Source organism: Channa argus, chromosome 7 (assembly GCF_033026475.1).
Source record: "Channa argus isolate prfri chromosome 7, Channa argus male v1.0, whole genome shotgun sequence".
Classification (NCBI taxonomy): Eukaryota; Metazoa; Chordata; class Actinopteri; order Anabantiformes; family Channidae; genus Channa; species Channa argus.
The window spans coordinates 16,770,918-16,794,943 of record NC_090203.1 but is presented as its reverse complement, the minus strand read 5'-3'; the positions used below and the strand labels follow the sequence as shown (position 1 = coordinate 16,794,943).

At 36.9% G+C, this 24,026-nt stretch overlaps 1 protein-coding gene across 1 annotated transcript; it reads left to right on the top strand.

Annotated features, from left to right (window-relative positions):
• Nucleotides 1-2,542: 2,542 nt before the first annotated feature.
• LOC137130777 (doublecortin domain-containing protein 2-like) lies at nucleotides 2,543-24,026 on the top strand. The gene is made up of 9 exons (XM_067511319.1): nucleotides 2,543-3,323; nucleotides 3,983-4,037; nucleotides 9,861-9,937; nucleotides 10,211-10,345; nucleotides 10,752-10,901; nucleotides 11,427-11,481; nucleotides 11,657-11,858; nucleotides 21,509-21,831; nucleotides 22,167-24,026. The coding sequence occupies exons 1-9, from the start codon at nucleotides 3,037-3,039 to the stop codon at nucleotides 22,707-22,709; spliced, it is 1,827 nt and encodes a 608-aa protein (XP_067367420.1). The 5' UTR covers nucleotides 2,543-3,036; the 3' UTR covers nucleotides 22,710-24,026.

Sequence of the window (24,026 nt, the reverse complement as noted above, 5' to 3'; positions counted from 1 at the left end):
ATTAGCAGGTTGCCTGACCATTATTGAGTTAGGTGTTTTCTGAGAGCCGTATACACCATTTACCTGTTGCATAAGTCACATAAGGCAGGGCAGCTTTCTTGCATTGCATATTTGGTACATTTATAATGTTGCAAGTTATGCAACTTGTTCTAACATCATTCACAATGCATCGCTGTAAAGCTCTTGATTTCACTCAGACCAAAAAATATAGGTGGTTAACATTTGTTGACATGGGCACAGGGATATGACAGATGTTTGCTCTGTGCTTTACTAAATGTTGTCAAGCTAGGACAATTGCAAAGCAATTGTGACTATGCATGGATAGGGCTTAAAAGGTGCCATTATCACATCCAATAAACAACAGCAATTATGTGTTATTTCATGTCTTGCCACTAGTGTTGAGACTGAAAGGATACACACAAGGAGAGATGGACAGAAATTGGATTTCTTATTTAGAGACACACCATACTGTCTTTGACTTGACATTGTGTCAAAGTGTATGCACACAATCAACAACAAATGCATTAATATCATAAATATAAAACCATGAAACTGTGGAATGCTGAGATTTTCACAGAATACAATTAATCGCCACAGTCCTGAATGTCACAGAAGTGTAGCTTCTTACGTTGTGAAAAAATCTCGGTTTACATGCATAAGTTTTCAGATAAATATGGTGACAGAACAAAGCAACTATGTATTTTTTTTTACACCTTTTAACAAAATGCAGTAAATTTGCAATAAGCTTATGTCTGTAATGTGAGCGGTACCTGTTATTGTATACTGCCCTCTACTGGTAAAACAAACACACTACGAATGACCCCAGCACTGTCAAAGTCGTCATAACCATATTTAACACGTTCATGCAGCTCTCCAGATGCCTTACTGCAGAAAAGTCATTTGTGGCATCTGGGGCATATGATACCTCCATTGCAGCAGATGACAGATGATATCCTTTATATGCTATATTTAAAACAAGTGCACTAAAACATATGGATAGCTCCTACATTGCACTTTAGAAACCCTAAATTCGCGTAGCTGTACAGTAAGTTTTGTATATAACAATAAAAATCTCGAGAAAATCTGAACCCATGAGATTCAGGTGTGTATGCATTGTCACATAAACCTCTGTACACCGAGTTTCCTGTCAATCTATAAAAAACCTAAACACCACAGAAATACAATACATGCAATACTTTTGTTTCATCAACATTATCTCAAGTCTATCTCGATCCAGTAGTACGTCTGCATTTCTGTTTATAGAAAGGCTGCTGTACAGGAAATTCTAATGCACATATAGTACCATCAAGTGGGTCACTGGGAGAATCACACTTGAGAAGGTAGTCTGTGTACATGCACCAGCTGTTACTGACATCACTGATGTACATGAGGCCAGAAACCAGATCTAGTAATTATGTAAAATATGTTTTATTATCGCTAATATTTTATACTGAAATTAATTTCCAGCTTTGTAGTCCTTGCTACTGATTGCCGCTGCAAATCAGACACAATAGAAACACAATATGTCAAAAGTATTTTTTCTTAAAAATTAAAATGTTCTCCACAACAAGTTTGAGCTCTAAAAAATACTTTAAATAGAAAAAGTACTTCCAAGTTACAACGGTGTGTTTTAAACAGTATTGAATCAGGTCCTGTTGATGAAATACATGTTCAAGTCAAGATCTACAAAATATAATGCAACTAAAATGTTCTAGTACTTACAAAGAATAATAATTAATAGAGGACCACAGATCGGGCTTAGAGACATGCTGTGGCACAAAAACAATACAATAAAAGTGAGGCTGATTTTAACAGATGTACTGTAAATGTACTGTACTTTAGAGTAAAGGTAACATGGTATGCAAATACTGCAGTATAGCAAAGAAATTAAGTAGAGTACTTGAGTAATTATTAAGTATGAATTATTCTTATTAACTATTATTAATTAATTATTAATTAAGTAGTTATTTCCACGTCGGGTGCTGATGAGAATGATGAGAGTGACAGCCTTTTAGCTCCATGTAGCAAATGACAAAAGGTCATGTATATGCCACCACCTGTAAATGGAAAATCCAGAACTACCAAGTTTTATTAAATAGCTTCTTTTAATGAGAAGAACAATAATAAGCACGTTCACTCAGCAATAATTAAAAAATATTACTATAAATATACCACGGTTCTAACAATACTCAAGACACATCATGCATTCCTCTGGCGTTTGATAGTTTCAACACGAACATGTGGCAATATTGTGCAAAAGGACGTAGAGGACAGATCTCCCCTCTGTGCAGTACAATTAGTGCACAAAACAAACATGTTTTTTTGTCCCAGTTTCAGGATGTCAACGGTAGCCCGGGTTTCCAGTTGCTCTCTTGGTGGCCAATTAACTTTCTCACTCGGCTGTGAAAAGGTTTTACTTCGTCTAGAATTTGTCTAAAATGTTACTCTGCTCACAGGTCCTCGTCGTGCATCGTTTTGTAATGATTCGTACACAGATAGATCGCGCATTTGACTATGCAAACATGTTGTTTCTCATTAGTTAATGATTCACTATGTGTTAATTGCGGCTGTGCGAGGCTCCTTGTAATCGGTGAGAGAACAGCCTGTTCCCATAGATACCTCCCAACAGGTGATCTCCCATGATGCTCAGCTTACATCGGGGGGACGCTACAAAGAGCGGTTTTGCCTTTACCACCACCACCTGCAGCGAAGAGCGAATACCTCTGCACATTTTCCGTGGCACTATGAGATTCTGAAACATTTATGGATTGTTGATTTTCTGACAGTGGACTGCATCAGTAGTTGCATGCACGAGCGCGAATTTTTCTTCAGTAACCTCCGTGAATCTGTAAGTAGCCTGAACGCTGACCTCAGCTCCACGCTGAACCCTAAACACTTGGCCAGCTCGCCTCAGCTCTAAATGTCATTATAATGGCCTCTAAGCTCTTGGCTTGCAATTGGGATCAACCTGTTGTAAGTTAATTATAACAAGGATCTCTGTCTTCCCCGCGCGCCAGCCGGTTTTTACGCACGAAGATGAGCTCGGAGAAGCCAAACTTCCTGGCGCAGCCCGTCGTGAAGAACATTTTCATGTTCAGAAACGGAGATCCGTACTACGAGGCTCGCCGTATAGTGATAAATCAAAAGAGGGTTTCCAACTTTGAGACTTTGCTAAGAGAGGTGACCGGCGGCGTACAAGCTCCATTTGGAGCGGTGAGAAACATCTACACGCCGAGAAGAGGCCACAAAGTGGACAGTTTGGAGAGTCTGCAGAGCGGGGAGCAGTACGTCGCTGCTGGACGGGAGAGATTCAAAAAGCTGGAGTAAGTCAAGTTTTGGCATAAAAATAAATGCTTAGAAACAAGTCTTTGAGTGCTTTAAAATCTGTTTCTCCCTCATTGACTTTCCTCTAAACATGTGTTTGGCGCAGCGCCCCCGTCGGTTAGTCGAATTAAAATCAACATGCCAAACGTGCTGACGGGGAAATTAGGTGGATTTTACTCAGTGTGGGGGACCAGTGTTAACACCGTCAGTAAGCAAATATTTGCAGAAAGGCGTGCTGCTCGGTTATGTTGGAAAGACTGTACATAAACTAAGCACTAAGCATCGGAACTGTTGACTGAGCCATTATCCTGAAGTTTATGTGACTCAACAGATTTGAACCTGTGCTGAGTCACAGCATGGTGCAGGTGAGCCCTGCAGGAAAGTTTGCTACGGCCTGACCTAAAAATAAATCGACTTATACTGCAGATAATGAGATTTGTGCAACATGGTAATGACAGAATGCAGCGGTGAAACAGTTGAGCGAGAAGCTTTTCTGTAGCCATGGAGTTTGTAAAGTGTCTTCACCAAGCTCTTTGAGAACGGTGTTTTTTAATATCTAGAGATATATATTAGATTATATGAGTAGAGTCAAAGTGGACTAAACGTGCGAGTGCTGTATACGATTGATTAACTTAGGCCTTCTCATTTCTTTCTGTAGCTACCAGCAGATTGGGTCCAGAAGAAAGAGATTGCTGCAGACTCTTCCAATGCAGGTAAGAAGAATGCACTGATAAAACAAACAAGACTTTTTTTTTCAATGTTAGTCAGAAAAGGTAAGTTCATGTTGAATGCAGTAAAGTGTCTCAACATATCCTGTCCATTCTCTCTGCATTGTAATAGCTTTGGCCGTGTGGCACAGCACGATCATCATCAATTTGATTTGTATTTGCGATAGACCAGGCCTTATCCTAATGCAGTGAATTTATGAAGCTCAAATTATGATTCCTCATTTACTAACTGCATCACTCTGTGAACTGCAACAACAAACGAGTTGCCACGCTCTCACCCTGGCATGGTTTCATGGTTGGTAAGCTCTGTCTGGAATTCCAATCATTACCATATTTGGCATCATCTAAAATTTGCAGATATGGAACCTGTTTACATAATTTATACAGTCCTGTAAATCAGTCACAGCATTGGGTGTATCCGTATACACTCTTGCCAGTGAAGATCCACAGGTTCCACTTCACCTGCTCTTGGCAGTGCCTGCACACTGGTGCCTGGAAAACATCTTAGCAAAGAGTTAGTACCGTTATATGCATGACAGAAATGCAGTCCAAAGTGGAAGAAGTTCTAGATACTTTTATGCTAATTTTCATCTTGGAACATCATCATCAAGTCTTCACAGCCACATGAAAATTAATACTTTATTCAGTGTTTAAATGGCTTATAGGTTTTGCATTACTTCAGATGCAAAACAGATAAGTTTCATCACTTGAAGTTTTGGAGATGGATGAAACCATCCGGCAGCTACATTTTGGAGGCAGGGTTTGAGTTACAATATCCTCGCTCAGTCCAATTCTTCAACATTTGAAACTGCCACCAAATGCAAGATACATGAGGATTTGGGAACATCACTTGTGCAATCCTGTGCTCAAACACCATGGAAAGGTTATAGAAAGATCATTTAGGCAAGGTGTTATGTTTATCATTCCTCTCTTTTATTCTCTGTGAGGAATAAGTTTGTTGTTGTATCAATGGCCATGAATTATTGATTTATAGATCATAATCATCCCTCCATTTAATGCATGTTTAAACACCAGCCATGAAGTCCCAGCCAAAAAAACAGGAGCTAAAAGTCAGGCTCATCTATTTTGAAAGTCAACTGAAGGTCATCTTTCCAAAAGAGAGTTAAATTTTGTTACAATAATAAGAAGAGTGAACTTTCTGGTTATGGATTAGACACCTCATGTGTGCTACTACCAAATATACAAAAAAACCTGCTTGCTAATTATTGTTAGAAAAAAGCAGTGGATGACACAAGGTCTGTACTAAAGGTGTGCAGCCCATCTTTCTTATTCTTTGCTTTTGAATTTGTCCCTCAAGCTCTGCCCACTATAAAATGTAAATCAAACAAAGAGAGTAAGGAACTCTTGATTTTGTCTTGTCAACCACAAGCACTTTTTTTTAACAACATATCATCTCAAGGACTTGTTGGTGCTGCAGTGATTACCTAGTGAGCATAAAAAGAGCCAATTTACTTTACAAGGACAATGCTTCACCCTCACTACCCCACTTAACCTGCATGATTGTGTCGATTAATAATCAACTCTTAACTGGCTGCAGCGGCAGGGATAGGGATGCTTGTGGAAGAAGGACAAAGCCGTCTTTATCGACCTTTTTTACAGTGTTTGAACAATATATCAGGGATCCTCTTTATCGACACAATAGACTTATAAATATGCATATAATATCATATTATATTAATTCATATAATAATCTTTTCTATCTTCTCATCTGTGAATTTTTACATTTGCTGCTGCAGCCCTTACAGCAGACTCATAATACATTTTGAGGCAATACCACACCCTTACAACACAGTCCTCCAACACGAAGAACATCACTTTAGTGCTAAGGACACAGGTCTGAATTTATCGAGACTTTAGTCTGCAGCAACAAAAAAATACCTATTCAAATCCCTATTATTTGACCGATGTTTGCGTAGCAACAGTAAATCTGCTGCTAATGCTTTAGATGCTTATGTTTCCTCTTCATAAAACTTCATAAAAACAGGCTGATGGACATTTAACACATGTTTATAAAAGTTATTTAAAAGTCTAAAACATCAAGTTCAAAATGTCAGGTGAGGCATTTAAGGGGAATTTGTTATGTTTTCTTTGCATCTTAAAAATAGGAATCTCTAAAAAGTGGTGCTGTACTAAGATATAAAATTAACCAAGATGACTTTTTATCACTGTATTACAAAGGATTTTGTGCCGATAAAAATCACCGTCAATATAAAAAGCACATCTAGCCTGTGTAATAGCTCCGAAGAGACTAATTCATGTCTTGCCTCAGTTGTTTCTGTTTGTTCTTTTGTCAGTCTGGTTACTAGCTATGAGGTTTATGTTAGTCTCTGTGGTTATACATAAAGGCTAATGGGCATAGTTAATTCTGATAGCATCTTTTCAACAAGCAGCATTTTTGTGAATTGTGAATCATTTCAATAAAATTCATTCCAATTTCTGCATTATTTGTACACTGTTTAGCGAGACACATGGGACTGAAACTTAACAACTTAATAGTCTTTGCAGTACAGTATATGCTGTTGTGTATGTACAGTACCTTAGTCCTTGTTACATGCTTCAACGCCTAAAAAACATCACATTAGGTTATATATTTAAATATGTTCAAAACTGTGCTTTATGATGCACATTTTTCATTTTGCTACTGGACTTCACATCTCTGTTACCAGGTTGCCTTAACAAAACCCAGAAGACTTTTAACATACCTCCTCCCATATCGCTTTCTTTCATAGGATACAAATCCCAGTCTTAGAGTCACGGTGGGTTACCAGGTATTAGGGCACTGGACCTGAAGGGCTCACGCTTTGCAGCCTCACAATTTCAAATTATCGCAGATCTCATTCTTTTGCTTTTACAGAAGTAGGAGCCAGAATAGATCAGTCACCTTGGCTTGAGGGCAGTGCCACACAATCTTGTTTTCACAACAAAAATAGAAATGATGTAGAAAAACAATTTTAAAAAGTGAAAATATTGTTCAGCATTGGATAAGAATAAACAATTTTGGCATTATTAGTGATGTAGTGCCTCTGAATCTTCCAGCATTTCTGGCTCTAGAGGATTACTGTAGTTGCTTTGTTGACTGCCCTGACATGTCCAGCTATATTTAGGAGCTGGTGTTGGCTTAAATGTTGTCCTCACTGACTAAATTATCAATACAGGCCCCAGTGGTAGCTCTGGTCCCTAAAGCAAAAATACCCAAAGTTGTTGTTTGGAGACTCCACCGGGAACTTCTTTAAATCCCATCTGGACCCACTGATCTCCAAACAAGTTTTTAAAACATTCATAGCTCAGTATTTTCAGAACCCAGAAATGCTGCATGTCCTTTAGATCATTCAATATATTGCATACAGTAAATGGCCAAAGCATTTTCCATTAAGTTTTATTAGCTATTACATACAGTATGGAAGTATGTATGAAATAATGTTGATTTTTACCATACAGTACACATTATTCACTAGTTGTTCAAGTTCAACCATTGTCCAGTTCTTGCTAAGGTGCTTACTCAGCTGAGTTTCACATATGACAAAAGGCACTGGTTACTTCAAACAAACAAGTGCTTACAAAGGGATTCGATGTCAAGAAATGTTGTCATCCACTACTGCCAGGTGTTACAGTTGTGTTGCAAACTGAACCAATTCAATTCAACTTTATTTATATAAAGCCAATTCATAACAAAGTCATATAAAGGCACTTTACAGTATAAAGTCAAGACTACCCAAAACTCCAACAAATCCCCCCTGAGCAAGCACTAGGCAACAGTGCAGTGGAAAAAACTCCCTTTAACGGAAGAAACTTCCAGCAGAACCAGGCTCAGGCTAGGCGTCCATCTGCCTTGACCGGTTGGGGTGAGTGGAAAGTGGAGAGAGAAAAGAAAAGAGCTACAAAAAGCAACAACAAAACATGGGGCAGGTTGGTAGGACCCGTAACTGCACGCTGGAAGACACACAGCTTCAAAGCCGTGGACACCTGCAGAATGGGACAGAAAGAGAGAGAGATAGAAAGGGAGAGAGACAATTACAGCTAAAACACCTGGGTCAAAATAGGATATTTTAAGTAGTGGTTGATTACAGCTACCTTATAGGCCTGTGGTACATAGTCTGTTTCAATAGATAGATGAATGACATCTAATATGAACGTGTCTATTAAGGGTAAAGCTTCCTTGAGAAGTCTAGTTGGAAAATGGTCAAGCAGACAGCTTGTTACTTTAGATGAGGTAATAGTTGAAGTTAGACTGCTTTACCCATTGATGGGTAAAAATTAGTGTAAGATGGTTTGGGGCCTTTATGATGATTCTAACACTGTTTTACATAAATATCTCTCTGTAATATTTGTGGGGAGGATCTGGTGAATTCTTTCACAAATAACTACAATTTTATTCATAAGGAAAGTCATGAGAGTTAGGAAATACTAGGCTCAACAGAACTGTGACTCTTAGTCAGCCTGGCTACAGTGCTGAAAAGAAACCGGGGGTTGTTCTTATTGTCCTCGATTAGTGATGAATAATATGCTGTGCTGGTGTAACAGAGGACTTTTTTGTACATTTTTTCCAGGCTAAATGGATTTTCTCTAAATAAGTGGAACGCAACTTCCTTTCTAACTCTCTTGTTGTCTGCTTTAAGTTTTGAGTTTGTGAACTATACCATGGAGATCAGCTCTTCTGGTTTACAGCCTTCTTTTTCAGAGGGGCAACAGTATCGAGGATTGTACGTAGTGAGGTTGCAGAGTTACCAACAAGCTCATCAACTTGTACAGGAGTAAAGTTAAGGTGGCTACTCTCCATTGTATTAGAACATGTTGAAGCAAAAGATGAAAGAATCGTTTCTTTAAATTTGTTCACAGCATTTTCATTTAAGCATCTGCTATAGTGGAATTTTTATTTCTAACTGCCGTATAGTCCATTATTGTAAATTCGAATGGTATTAGAAAATGGTCAGACAAAATAGAATTATGAGGATGTACAGTTAAATTATCAGTTTAGTGTCGTATTTAAGGACAAAGTCTAGGGTGTGATTAAAAACAGTGAGTGGCTTTGTTAACGTTATGGAATAATATTATTAAATGCAGCAAACAACAGACAAAGTTCATGTTTACTTGCTATTATGACCCTTTTATAGTGAAGAATGAATAATATGAACTATAGTCCACATGCATGATCTGCAGCTTAATAAATGCTGAAAGGATTTTATATTACATCTAAAAATAACACAGTTTACCTCAAATTAAAAAATGCCAATAATGTTGAAATCTGACTGAACCTCTCGTTCTAATTGGTATATATACTGTGAACTGCAACACACATATTTCTTCTTGTATGCAGACAAATATTAATCTAAACTGTCCATTTGTATATGTTGACCCGATAAAATTTTAAATATTGGAAGTTATGCTATATTTTCAAAGTTCATTACCATTGTCTGGAGAGTGCTATAGATGTTTTCTAGCAACACTTGCTTTACTAAAGTCTGAACTGCTCAATTTAGTTAATGAGTAGATATTTAAAATTTAGGCTGAACATTTTTGTTCAAAAATGAATTCAACAAGAGCTGATGCAATTTTCATCCACAGGCATTGGCAAGATTGATTATTCTTACTACGTTTCCACTTGCTGCACTGCCCCACCAATCTGGGAGAACAGTATAACTACCGCATTAGGAACCTAGGTCTAGCTAGGTCTTGGTGACGGATGTGAACTTTAACAGACTGCCATCATGTGATGTGCATAGGCAGCTGTGTGTTTCACATACTATGCTGTAAACACATATTCCCTTAATTTTCATCTCCCTTTTCTAGGCTAGACCACTGCCTCAGAATCGAATCACTGTGTCCGCTCGGTTTCTGAAACCCATCAAGGAGCCATGCACAATATTGTAAGTTCATTATCACTGTCTAAAACCAGTTATGTTACAATCATACACCAAAATCAGAAACTATTGATTTTGTTGGCAAAAAATACCTGACAGTATACTGTACTTTTATGTTTACGGCTGTCAGTACCTAATATATACACCCACCTAGCAGGCACCATCACAGACTGCAGATTATTTAACAGATAAGCAAACAACTACAATAAGAAATTCACACTTGACCAGACAAAATCAATGTTGTGAGTGTTTGTAACTTTGCGCATTTTCTTTACAAAGTGTGGTAGCAAATGGTGACGTCTTGAACCCTGCAATGAGGATATTGATCCACCAGAGGATGCTAAGCCAGTTTGACAGGGTTCTCGAAGTGATCACAGATAAGATGGGTTTGAGAATCCTGGGAGGTGTTCGAAGGTACCACATTAAAAAATGTGAATCAATCAATTGACAGTAATTGTCTTTCTACATTCTGACTTAATTTCTGTGCTGTATATTCTATAGTTGTTAACAGCTGACACAAAAAACAACACATGACAGATGCACCACACGTTCCTCTATTAGAGTGGATGATGTCATTTGATTATCTAGCAGCTGCATACATTTTATAAATGAAAAAACTTATTCGAGACATTTATGTTAATATAGACCCAGGTTCTTCTTGTGCAATATGTAACACACATATACAGACATGTTTGTTAGTGAATCTGATGATGTAATAAATGACCAGTGACTTAATTAAACAGAAGGCATTCAGCAACATAGGAACATCACATTACATGAGGGGAATCATGAGGCTTTTCTCTGTATGTCTGTTTATCAGTCTCTACACCTATGAAGGCCATCAGGTGACTGATGGGACTCAGCTGGAGAGTGGTCAGCTTTATGTGGCTGTGGGAAGAGAAAAGTTTAAGAAGCTAATGTACAGTGACCTTCTCTTCACCAAACCCAGAGGGAGTAGGAGGGTTAATGGGTAAGTACTACAGTATAGTAGTATATCGTAGTATAATGTACAATTAACAACCTTTATAAATGTCTTTTGAATATATTGAGAAACGCATTCTTTAGAAGACCTGTATTTTCTAATGTCTGAAAAATGATACCATAATAGAGTCTGACTTTGTATTACACTATATTGAGCAGAATTTGTTTATATATTAATTTAACATAAGAGGACTGAGTAGTGATACCTTTTATTGGTATTTCACATAAAAATGTAAAATTGTGGGTTTTAAGGAGTTTGGGTAATTTAATAATACTGTGAGAATACTGTGTCTAGTTTACACAGAAATACATAAAAGTATACTGTTTCTTTTAACATTTCAAAAGCTTAAACACTTACTATTTAAATTACACGGTCTAATATTTTTTGGTTATATCCGTCGTTAAAAAATAAAATTTTAAATATTAAATGTTCAAAAATATTTATCAGTTTTGTTGTTTTTTTATTTTCAGATTTGCAAAATTACCTGGCTAATTTTGTTTGTTTGGTCTACAGAATGAAAGCGTACTCTCTGCCACCTATCTACAGATTCTCCAAGCAAAATGGACATGTAAGAATTGCATGTGCTGTTTGCATGCATTATTTTGATATTTTAGATTACAAACCCTGACCAGCTGACCAGATCACAATCTTTGGTCTCCAACTCAGTATAAATATGTATCCGATATTTTGTACATATTCACCTGCCATTCTTTGTTTTCACACATTTTTCATTAACTCATTAGACAACCCCTTCCAAGACTAAGTCCAAGTCTCAGTGCAGTGACAGCAGAGATGAAGACTCCAAGGCTTCTCCTACAATTGACAATGGCAATAACAAGGAGCACCTTGTCTCCATTGTCAGAGAGATCTCTCAGGCCAGACTCATCTCCCTCAGGAAGAGAAGAAGTGGACAAAGCGTGATCCTCGGCAACTCAATGGACAATGGTAATGCATAGCGCAGCACTGAAATCTTAAATTCAAGGTCAGCAAATTGGAAATAGTACTTTTACACCTTTAAACGTAGTGGGTTTTTTTTGTTGTTGTTGTTGTTGTTGGTATTGCTCTTTATAAAACAGAGCTTTGTTAAAAACAAAACAAAAAAAATGAATAACAATGCAGCGGTATTATAAAATCTCTTTTTAATTAGTTGACTAGCTCACCTTATAATGATAATAAGCTAATATATTATCAAGAGTTGTAATTGCTTTTTTTCAGATCAGTGGAATTAGCGTACAGAAATTATAAAAAGGGAGGTAACAAATTTTATTGTTATCTTTAACTGGTTGTATTCTTAAACATAACAGTATTAGTGTGTGCAAGAGAGCTTGTGCGTATGTGTGTGTTGTTGTTTAGAAATCCATGATGAAATGAATGTATTCTTTATGTATGTATGTATGTATGTATGTATGTAGCTCTCCTCTAAATCATTTTCATAACCTGTGGCACAAACTTAGAGTCATATTATACAATAACATATGATGTAATGCATGGTCTTTGAAATCTTATGTAACTTGTTCCGACCTTGGATGTCCACACAGTGGCGCTGTTGCTCTGCAGAAACATGTAGTAAGAAATACTTAAATTAGGTCTAGGATGATGACATTTGCCACTATTACAAGAAAGCCATTACATCATCTCTTAGACCTGTGATCAGTCTACTCTAAATCCATACAGAAACTCTGTATCTCCAGTTAAACTATACACATGTACTCATTGGCCGCTAGCATTAATTTAGACAGGATGTGTTGTATTTGTTGGACCCTAAAAGATGTTTTCTATGAAAGGTTGTAACAATGTAAAATAGAATTTAAAACAACACCAGCAAACAGGTTTTTAAATCTTCTGCAGACTGCTGCTGACCTTATTGTAGCGCCTGCTGCGGTACGAACCACATTACGTCATCTTGTGGCTTATGATAGATGTCGCCTGCTTTGTCCTCTGGCAGGAGAGTTGACAGCAGAAGCCTAAAGGAGCGTGGAGAATTGGGTCTGTGGTTCAGGGGAGCTGGCATTTTGCATCAAAAGAGAGGAATGTGGAATGTGTGTGTGTGCATGTGTGGATATGTGTGAGTCGTTGTGTGTGTCTGTGTGTGTAATGTCACCCTCAAAATCCTCTGTACATCAGATTGTGTGACATGTCATATTAAAGGCACAGAAAAGCATGTTGCATTATTGGTCCCCCTTGGGTGACATTGACCAAAGATTAAATTAACAGACAAACAGCTCGGAAAACGAGATCAGACATTGGAAGATGGTTTGAATAGCTTAGAGGGCATATCACATTTTCATGCACCCTTCAGTATTTGACCTATAAAGCATTTGCAAAATGCCATCATGTTTACAAGAAACATTGTGTTTCCTTATTACTTAGTAGTAGCAAGGTATAGTGTAAGTAATGCAGTCACTGCAGGGCAGCTGGAGTCTGTCTCTGTCCAAGGTGCTGAATAGACTTTCTATAACATTCGGCAGCTTCAGGAGTTTGAAAGGCATCTTTTATCTTTTCATTCAGTATTTCTCCCAAAGCAAGTAAATGCATAAATGTCCATTTGATCTCTAGAAAGCAAACTTGAGCACAAACCGTCACTGCCCCTGGTGTTTAAAAAAGAAAGAAACCAAACCAAACCAAAAAAAACCTTGAATTCCTAGAGGAGGTAAATTTAGTTTCTCAACCTAAGCTTCTCAGTAAGATCACCACACTCATCTCACTTTTATTAAGTTATCCATAGTATTAAGTATTTTTTTTTTTGTGGTATTTTTATTTTACATTGGCTGTACATGAGGTAAACACATCATGTGGTGGTCAAAAAGAGCACAGCCCAAACCTATGAGAAGAACACAGCATAAAACCCATATCTGTTTGTGTAACACTGAAAAGAAAACAAAACATTATTATGAAGGCATCATATTATTATAAATGTATTTGTTGGGAGGAGATGTAACAATGAAACAGCAACTTGAGATTCTCCCTCTGTTCTTTGCTAACTCTGTTGTGACAGGGAGGTTAGTTTGTGTGCGTGTGTGTGTGTGTGTGTGTGTGTGTGTGTGTGTCAGTAGGCCAGTCCCCATTACTCACTGTCTATCAGCTACTAGGAGCCAGACTGAGAATAGCTCCAGCAGCTTGTGTCTGGTGTATTGTAAAGCTTTTGACTTAAAAAGTAAACACAGTGATGAGTGACAGCAATGAAAAAAAAAAAGGGGGGGGGGGGGGGCAGTGTGGCAAGTCATGCAGCAAAGGTCATGAAATGAATTTGAACTTACTATAAAAAAGACATTTGGCTTAAAATCCCCAACCAGCAAGACACATTGCCTGTCATATGGTTCAGCCAGAAGATTTATACTTTATAGTAGCTTATTTTAATCAGGATAGTGCTTTTTTTAAAGAAAAAAGAAAAAAACAGATCCATGTTCAATCCATGTTTATAGTCTGTTAGCAGTTGTTGCTAATCAAAGAAGAGACAGTATCAGTCTTTTTATGTCTTTGTGTTTTTTCATGCATTCTTGTTACATCTTACATATCTTTACAAACCAAATCACATCGTTGCTTCATGGTATGATTTTTATTCTTCTGCCTTCTTCCATCCCTGCTGTCCTTTCTAGTTTTCTCTCTTGACAGGGGAGCCATTCCCTCACTCATCACAAAGGCCTTTGAAAAAAGGCTGAGTTGATGAAGAGAGAAGATCATTATGAGAAGAAAGTGAGAAAGAATGAGCACAAGTGGAATCAAATAGTAAATGTGAATAGACTGGGACGGTGAAGCAGGGGCACTAGGTGGGAAAAGTGTCTCGGAGAGATATTCAAGGGTAGATAGGTGGGTGGGGTTTGGATAATTGCCTTTCATTTGGATAATGTCTCCATTTAGAGTAATCAAAGCAGAATTTTACTTGGCTCTACCCCTTGCTGAAGACACAGTGCAGCTATAAAACTTAATAATAAAGCAATGTATGGAGAGAGAGGGAAGGGAATGAATGAGCGAAGTTGATTCAAATGATTAGCTGATCAATTGTGGCAAGAATGCAGTCACCATAGAGCATGTAATGTTCACATAACTAAAGGATAACAACACAGTAGGAGGCGATTATATTGTAGATATAGGCAAATACTGTCTATTATGCTAAAATACTGATTTCCCTATGAAAATATATTTTGGGGGCATTAATATGATATCTGTGAGCTCTATTTTAAAAATATACAGTATATTTATAAGTCAGCTGAGTCAGCTATCACAGGGCACAGTGGTATAATTGGTTGTTGTATAATCCAAACTACACAGTTTGCACATGCAGAGTTAATTATTAGGATTTTTATAGGTAGCGTGGACTCGTTATAGTAACATCAAAATTAAAATCCCCCCAAGCTTAAGAACATCTAAAAGAAATGGCAATGCAGTAATGTTTCTATACCTTTTGTTTAATTTCTCCAAGTCTAGAGATGATGAGCTCCAAGTTCTGCCACTTAAGCCTCAAGGGCACAAAATGTTCTGAATAGCCTGCCGCTTACTTTTCATTCCTTGTGTGGCCTCATCTTTGATTGTACTGCAGCAGGTGCAATTCAATTTATGGTCCGTGATGGATTCACATAATGCTTATTCCTGTTATTTCTCTTAAAGGGACTTCTTTGAGTCAAGGAAGTTTTTGAGTCAAAACATTTTTCAAGGAAAAAAAATTAAATGGAAACATTCTTGTTATTTACAAGCTGAACATAAAAGAAGTGAAGACTGCTGCATATTTGAGCATGTCTGTATGTATGTGTGCCTTTGCACATGCACAACACCTCCAACCAGATCAACCTTCGGCTTCTGGTGTCATAAAATGTGACGCTGCCTTGGGGAATTAGACCTTTTAAGCATATGTATCTATAATGCCTGTCAGAAGAATGAAATAGGGTTCAAAACAGCCCTAGGAGGTGGGAGATATGTACACAAAAAATGTGTGTCTTAAATCATGTGCCTGTCTCAAAAAAAGACGCTAAGCACCAAAGGATGAGAGACGGCAACATTTAAAGAAAGTTTTTTTTTCCTTGCCAAGTTTTTTAAAAAGTGTGGTTTGTGAACAACCATGTTTTGAGGATGTGTGCACTGTGTGCTTGCCTGTGTAACGTGCACACTTGCATGTCAGATTTCAAACAACACAGCCATCCTTCCTTATCCCTCTCTCGTTTTTTTCCGTCCTTTCATCTCCCCTTTTTCACTGCGGCAGAAAAAGGTTCTTCGTGACCCTTTGATGCAGGATTACTGGATTAAAAAGCAGGGTAGCTGTACTAATCTGCTGCATTAATCTGCTAACAAGTGTTTCAGCTGTGACATACAACAGCGCTGGCTGTGACATGAAAAGTATAGGGTTAAGGTAACATGTGACACTTTCAATGACACTAATTTCCTTAATGTCTGTCACTTTCTAATCTAGTCTGCTTTGAGGACTTAGGACTTATTTGAGGTTAAACTGGTAGATACACACCTGGAGTAGTTGTTATAGAAGCACCAGCATCTGCATGACCAGTCAGAGACACTAAAACAACTTTCACATAACTTTCTCTGTAACCAGAGCAAGATACTTATTGATCATCAAATAATGTACATACCAATTAGCCACAACATTAATACCACAGAGTAGTTTTAATATATATAGAATTTTTAATAAGAAATATTTTGAAATAATAAATGCTGATGTATCATTATGCTTTAGCCACCTCACAGCAAAAAAAGTTGTTAAAATCATTTTCACCTTTATCAACACTGATCTCTTATCCTTAAATTTTTATTAATTGTTCTAGATGTTTTACCATGATTACCATAATCAATACTGTTTAACATACAATGTTTTACTAATCTTTACTTTTGTACGTCAGGTAAAATATGAATTATATGATTAGTAATTTTACTTAAAGCAAAAGACTCGAAGTGGTACTTGTAGTGGTGAATAATGCTAGTATTGAATTTGTGCATGTCACAATATTACATATCCTCATATTTGATGCACATGGGGCTGTGCAGCTGCAGTGGCCATGCTGACCCTTGTCCTCTATGACATTATTAAGACCACCAGTATTGATGCTGCAGCTGATCAGTGTTCATTATCAAATTTCATTTGTCAGTTTTTGTCTGAATAATTGACGGGACAACGATTATTTCAGAAAGTTCCAAAGATTAAAAAACTAATAATAATCAGCACAATGCAGACTTCACAGGATTAATCACAATTATTTTGGATTTTAAGACATTTTGGTTTAAATATCAAATTTCCAGCTATGTTTAATGTTACTAAAGTTATTGGTTAAGGTTGTGCATAGCAAGTAGCTGCATTTTTGCACAGTGTATGTGCATGTTTAGAAGAAAAGAAATCCACTTTTAATATCTGTTCATATTCCATTGATATGACAGAGGCCATTCTGAATAGAACCTCATCTAATGAAGATCCTGTATTGTAACATTTCAGGCAACTGTGATAAAAACAAGAGAGAACAAACTCCATGAATTATTAAAATGTTTAACTGAAGCCATGACCTTTATAAATATTACTCTGTCTGTCTGACTGCTACATTCCTAAGCAGAGCGTTTCTCTGATTTAATGTCAAAGCTATCTATATAAGCACAAGGCTCTATGAAAGAGGAATTTTCTCCTGAAAAAGTTCACTTAAGTAATAATATATTAAATTTTTCTAATACATCTTAGAAACATGGAGAATGGAATCCTTAATTTAAAGGATGTTATACGTTAGATATACTATGATAAATTCCAGAGTGGTCATATATCTTCCTAACCACAGGTTAATAGCTTACACCTTCATGTAGTTTGTGTAGTCAGACAAGTCACATTACAAAGAAATTATAAAAAATTGCAGCACTTCAGTGTGTTCAATGTGACATGAAAAGTTGGGAACCAAACCAACAACCCATGACTCACGAGTCCCAGTCACTCTAGAAAGGCCTCTTAATTTTCCATAATGCAACTCAGTCATTAGAAAAGCTTCCCCCAAAGCCAGAAAACAAAATCTATAATAGAGCTGTTGTGGTGATGGTAGAATTGGTTTGTAGAGGACATGTCAATGGCTTTACCATTTTTGGGAAGCATGAACACACTGTACCCCCCAAAAAACAATACAAACAAGGCAAAGATCATTTGTTTTCCTCTAATTCATATTAAAATATACATCATATTTTTGGGATTCAAAGCACTCTTTGAAAACCCTAATATGGCTTTCTAGCCTTGTCCCAACACTAGGAGAACCCTTAGCCAGGTCAGTCTTCTCAGTATAGGTCAAACCACTGAAATACTGCAGAAATTATATAACAACTTGCAAGAAAGCTAGAAGAAAATGATTTGCGCACCAGTAAAAACAGCGGGTTTCTCCAGCAGAGTGACTTCATGGCCGATGAAAGCAACATACATCTTCAATAAACCTATTTGTGGTTCCATTTGCAAGGGGAAAAAAAATGTATCCATACCCTGGTCTGCTACAGATTTCCTGTGGAGTTAAGAACTTGATTGCAGTGTATGGCTTTTACTCAGAAATGCTTCCTGTAAGAGTGGAAAAGCTTTTAAACATGATATTAGACCCCACACATCTCTGCAAGGCAGATTTGCCCACTCCAACTGTTCAGTGGAGGAGAGAAAACACTGATGTAATACACATAAACATTTTCTTCTTTTCCTATGTTCCATTAGAACAACAGTTATGCTTTTTGTCCGACAAAAGAAAAGCTGTTGGTTAATTTTCCACTGCCCTGCTGAGCTCCAACCCACCATTACAACTCTGTAAACAAGAGAAGATTGGCAATAATCCCTTATCTCCTGTAGACAAGATGAGAAGGTGTATCTGTTTGCTTATACTGTGCCAGGACTTGAATAAAACAAGAATCTTCTGAGGCCGTGTGTTGACAGTGTAGTTCAGGTTTAGGGTTCATCTGAGCAGACTGAAACACAGGAGGTTGCTTCTGCTCCATAACACATATTGTTGTTTTAATAATTAAGTCGATTAATACAGTTCATGCATATTTCATGGAATTGTATTTACTTTCTCCTTACTTGTCCAAATAGCACACTAGATTCCCTCAGTGTTCTAAGGTTTAGAAAATTGTATGACCACATCAAGTGGAGATCAAAGAAATGCAACACTGTGTTAGTGTTTAGCTGAGGTGTGAAGACAGAGATTACAAAGTCGCCTAAAACCACAATTTTACAGCAGCAAGGCAAGCAGAACGTGTGTGTGTGTGTGTTTGCTTGTTAGGGAGTGGGAGGTTCTTGTAGTTCACTACCTGCTATGACGTCCTGTTCAGTTGTGTTTTTTATTACATTTCTCTGAAACAACAGTCATTTATATCTTTACCTTTCATAAGAATGGCAGCCAGAGTCATTTACATGAGTAATTACATCCACTTAAAGTTTCATACACGTTTTATCTCACACTGATCGATGAGATGTAGCATTGCCTCTGAAATGTGCTGGATGTGCTGTGTCTGTGTTTGTGAACCAATGATATATAACTAAGAGAGAGAGATTGTGTGTGTGTGTGTTTGTGTGTGTGTGTGTGTGTGTCTGTGTGTGTGTGTGTGTGATAGACAGGCATATACTCACATTTGCACACATGCACAAATCTGTCCAATGACTTGCAATGCCAGAACCCACATCTACTGGATTTAATGAAAAGCAAGAGGGGGAGCTTCTAAATATTGTATTTAATTTGATTTAGCATTTTCATGAGCCTGTGCTTCATCCCCAAATCGTGTTAAGATGTTTAGAGTCATAGTGGCTCATCCACTGCTTACTGCTTACACTCAATCTTTCGGACCCCAGCATTAATGAATGCTGGTGATTTCCATAAAATATTCTTAAAGAGGTCCATTATTATTACCATGGCGTTTCATCTCCCACCATAGCTAAACTTCAATCAGTTTTGCATTTGAAATGCATTATATGTCTCCCTAAACTCTTCTAATCTCTACCCAAGTCATTTTTCTTCTCTAACTCGTATGTGTAGAAAGAGAAACTGATATTAAAGACATTAATTACACTGTTCTTTTTTTCCCCCCACTCTTTTGCCACTTATTTCTGATTGGAAATTTCAGTTGCATCCAGTGTTTCAAAACAAGTGTGTAATTATGTTGTTTATCAGAGCGTATAGTTGTATTCCTCTTATGATATTTAAGGTTAATTACTGCCAAGCATTTGGTGCACATGCTCACATGAAAACTGAAAATTCCTGTAATCATTTTGCACTCCAGCAAACCTGCATTGCTGAGCTGATTGCTTAAATGGAAATGAGTGTGTAGCTGGCATTGACTTATGGTATGATTTCTTTATTTTAAAAAGCAGGATTCGCAGTGATGACAGGTGTTTCCTCTGGGGGCAAGTGGAAGAATTTTTCTTGCAACAGAAGAAAAAATTGTCTCTTATTAAAACTCATCATTCCCCTTTATTTTCTTTATTTTACACCATAGTGCAAACTTACAGTGCTAATTATTAGGTCTGTTTTGCACATTGTGTACATTGTGAGAGTACGTGATTTACATTAGTACACATTAGTACATTCTCTCACATTGTCCAGCCTACTTCAACATCAAAAACAGTGCCATTTATAAACAACAGCAGTGGGACTGTGGACCTGAATTAATCCTTTTAACTGGACTGGGTTATTTTTATATGTGAATATGGTGGGTACTATATGTGCAGAGGAAGCTATTGTAAGAGCAAAACAAAAGATAAAACTGCATCTAAATTAATATGCTTCTAATTAATAAGAAGATTCTTCTTGTGTGATAGTAAAAAATATGATGAATACTACAGTCATCTAATGTGACATTGTATTCCGACAACATTGAACATCCACCCACCTGCCACAACGAGTCTGTAAAATTACTGGCCTCTAAAAGCATTTCCATTGTCTAAGGAAGTTGTTTACTTCCCTGAAATGCTGAACTTGAAATCTTTACCAGCAGGTGTCACTGTTGTGTTATACTTGTTCAGGCCTGAAACAAATGGCAAATAAAAGCTCTATAATTTCACCAAGTCACTTAGTGGAGGAAGAATAAAATCTCTTGTATTTATATAGATGTTATGGATTTCTAAAATGATGTAATGGGCTCTGACTGAGAAATTTAGGCTTTATGGTTTTGAAAAGTAATGAGTACATAAAGGAATATTTAAACTGCAAAATGTCACTAGGGAATGAAAAATAATTTGATGGTATGATGAATTTACAGGGAAAGATAGAATTATATTAATCTGAATGAACCAATGCATGGCTTATCTTGTATTCTATTAAAGGCATGCACAGTGCTGCAAATTACTTTTTTCTACTTTATCTGGTTTTTTATTTTGTTTTCTCTTAATATATTATTAATGTTATTAAGGCAGTTAATAGAAATCTGTTGCCTCATTGTTAAATTTTTTCTTTATGTGTGTAAGATAACACTAACTTCATGGATGTTGCCCCTGACAAGTCCATAAATGACCTAACCTGAATTTCTGTGTCATAATATCACAGTGAAATATAGTGTCAATAGTTTTCACACTCAAAATTGTTTTTTGTTTGTTTGTTTAACTTGGAAACAACAATCATTGTTCCCAGTTAAAATGCCACTGCTTTTTCTCTTTTTCCTAGATGACTTGGAACTAAAGACTGATGATGTTAACACTGATGCTAACACTGATTCTAAGACTGATGTTACCACTGATGTTACCACCGATGTTACCACTGACGTTACCACTGATGTTACCACCGATGTTACCACCGATGTTAACACTGATGTTAACACTGATGTTACCACCGATGTTACCACCGATGTTAACACCGATGTTAACACTGATGTTACCACCGATGTTACCACTGATGTTACCACTGATGTTAACACTGATGTTAACACTGATGTTACAACTGATGACACTGATGACAACCAAACCCCTGGTGAACAGCCAGCTGAAGAGGTATAAACACAAAGTGCTTTAGACTATTGTTTGTTCCTGCTCTCTCTCTCTCTCTTTCTCTCTCTCTCTCTCTCTCTATATATATATATATATAGATATAGATATAGATATAGATATAGATATATTTAGCATGTTGTTGCATATTCATTAACTTCTATAAAAATCGTCTTGGAAAAAAACAATTATGCTTTGGCTCCATTAGATTTTCAAGTTCTACTTACTCACAGTCACTTTCTTGCTGAGTTCACAGGGAGAATTATTGTGAACAATTCAATTATACTGTGTGCCTGTTAAAATATTTAGAGGTATAAGGTACTCCTGTTATTGCATTACAGCAACCTGCAGATGATGGTGTAAAAACCACAGAGGAGAACAGCAAAGAAGTAGGAGAGAATGAAGAGGCTGCTCCTGAAAACACAGAAGAAGAAGAAACTGTGGCCAACAAAGAAGAGCAGGAAAACCAGGAAGCAAATGATGAAAAAGAGGGGGTAGAAGATAATGGGGAAACTGATGAGCAAAATAATGAAAGAGAGGAAGAAGCAGTTGCACCTGAGGAGAAGGAGGAGGAGATAAAAGGAGAAATCAAGGAGGAGGTCACAGATGAGGCCGAGCAGGAGGTTAAGAGTGAAGAGCAGGAGACCAGCACCAGCAACAGTGATGAGACCCAGAACAGTGAAAAGATAGAGGAGAGAAGCCACTCATCTTCTGAGGGTAAAAAGGATGAGCAAGAGACAAATGTGGAAGAAGAGAAGAAAGATACCAATGATGGAAACATGGAGAATATCAGTAATGACCAAAATAATGATGTAGACACAGGAGAGGAAGAGAAAGATAGAGAAAACAGCAGTGACCCAGGGGAGACTCAGACAGATAATTAGACAAAGGAGAACGATAATGGCAGAAGTAGCAGTAGCAACAGTAACCAGGAAGAAGGTGTAAGCGGGGAAAACTACTACGAGTCTGCAAAGGGGAGAGATAGGTGAATGGAGGGGTCAGCAGAGAAGATGATGAGGTGGAAAATGAATCAAAGTTTGACGAAAAGGAAAAATAATTGCCAGTCTCACAGATGCCACGGCAGATGGATAGAAAAGGGAAAATAAAGAGAATCGAAATAAAGAATAGAAAGCAAAACTTTTGCAGTACAGTCGACACACAAAACAATAATAAAAAAAGGTGGCAGAGCAAAGAAAAAGACTTGACTGCAAACACAGATGTTTCATTAGATGGCCTTGTGCATTGAAAAGAATATTGTCCTGAGCAGGTAGTAGATGCTTTGAAAGGCTGACTGCTAGATTATGTCAAATACAGACACACAACACACACAAAGGAACATGTCAGGTATATTTTTTAAAACCAGTTATGTCTGCATAAGACCAAAATAAATACTCTAGTAAAACATATTGTTACATCTTTGGCTTCTTTGTTGTTTAATTATACACTGTAGTGAGTAATGCAGGAACATTAAAAGATATAAATTTAATGTTTAAATCCATATATATATTTTTTAACATGTGTGATTGTCTTAGTTGTTACTTTTTAAAGATGTCTTTGTATTTATTGTATTTTTCTCTGTTTCAATTTAATTAATAATTAATTTTAAATTAATTTAAATGAGCACAATGAGCTGTGTGTGTAATAATGTATGTGAATATAATATGAATGGTAAGTTTAATTAGTAGAACTTTACAGTTCTGGGATAATGGGCTAATAGTGCAGTAATATTTATTGAACTAACAAAGTTAGTGTAATATCTAAGTAATAGGGTAATAGTGGGGTAATATTTTAGTAATAACAATGTAACATGGTTGCTCATACGCTCATAATAATATATAATGAAGTAATGTGATGGTATTACTCAAGTAATAATCGGGAAATAGTTCAGTATAAGCAGTATACTGTAATAAGAAGCCAAATACACGTGTGTAATCTGGAAACATACAGTAATCAAACCTAATAATGAATAACTGTGCCCTATGGTTTCACTTTATTAAAGTAAAATAATAATAATAATTACTACACAGTAACTACCACAGTTACTGTAGCTCTGTGTTTGGCATCCACAGGTTTGCAGCCTCCTTTTGGGAGGAAATGTCCACCAAACTTTTACCAGGTTATAGTTTAGTAATACCATGATATTAGTCATTGTTTTTTAATCAACAAATAACTGTTACACAATTATAACTGGAATATGCCCC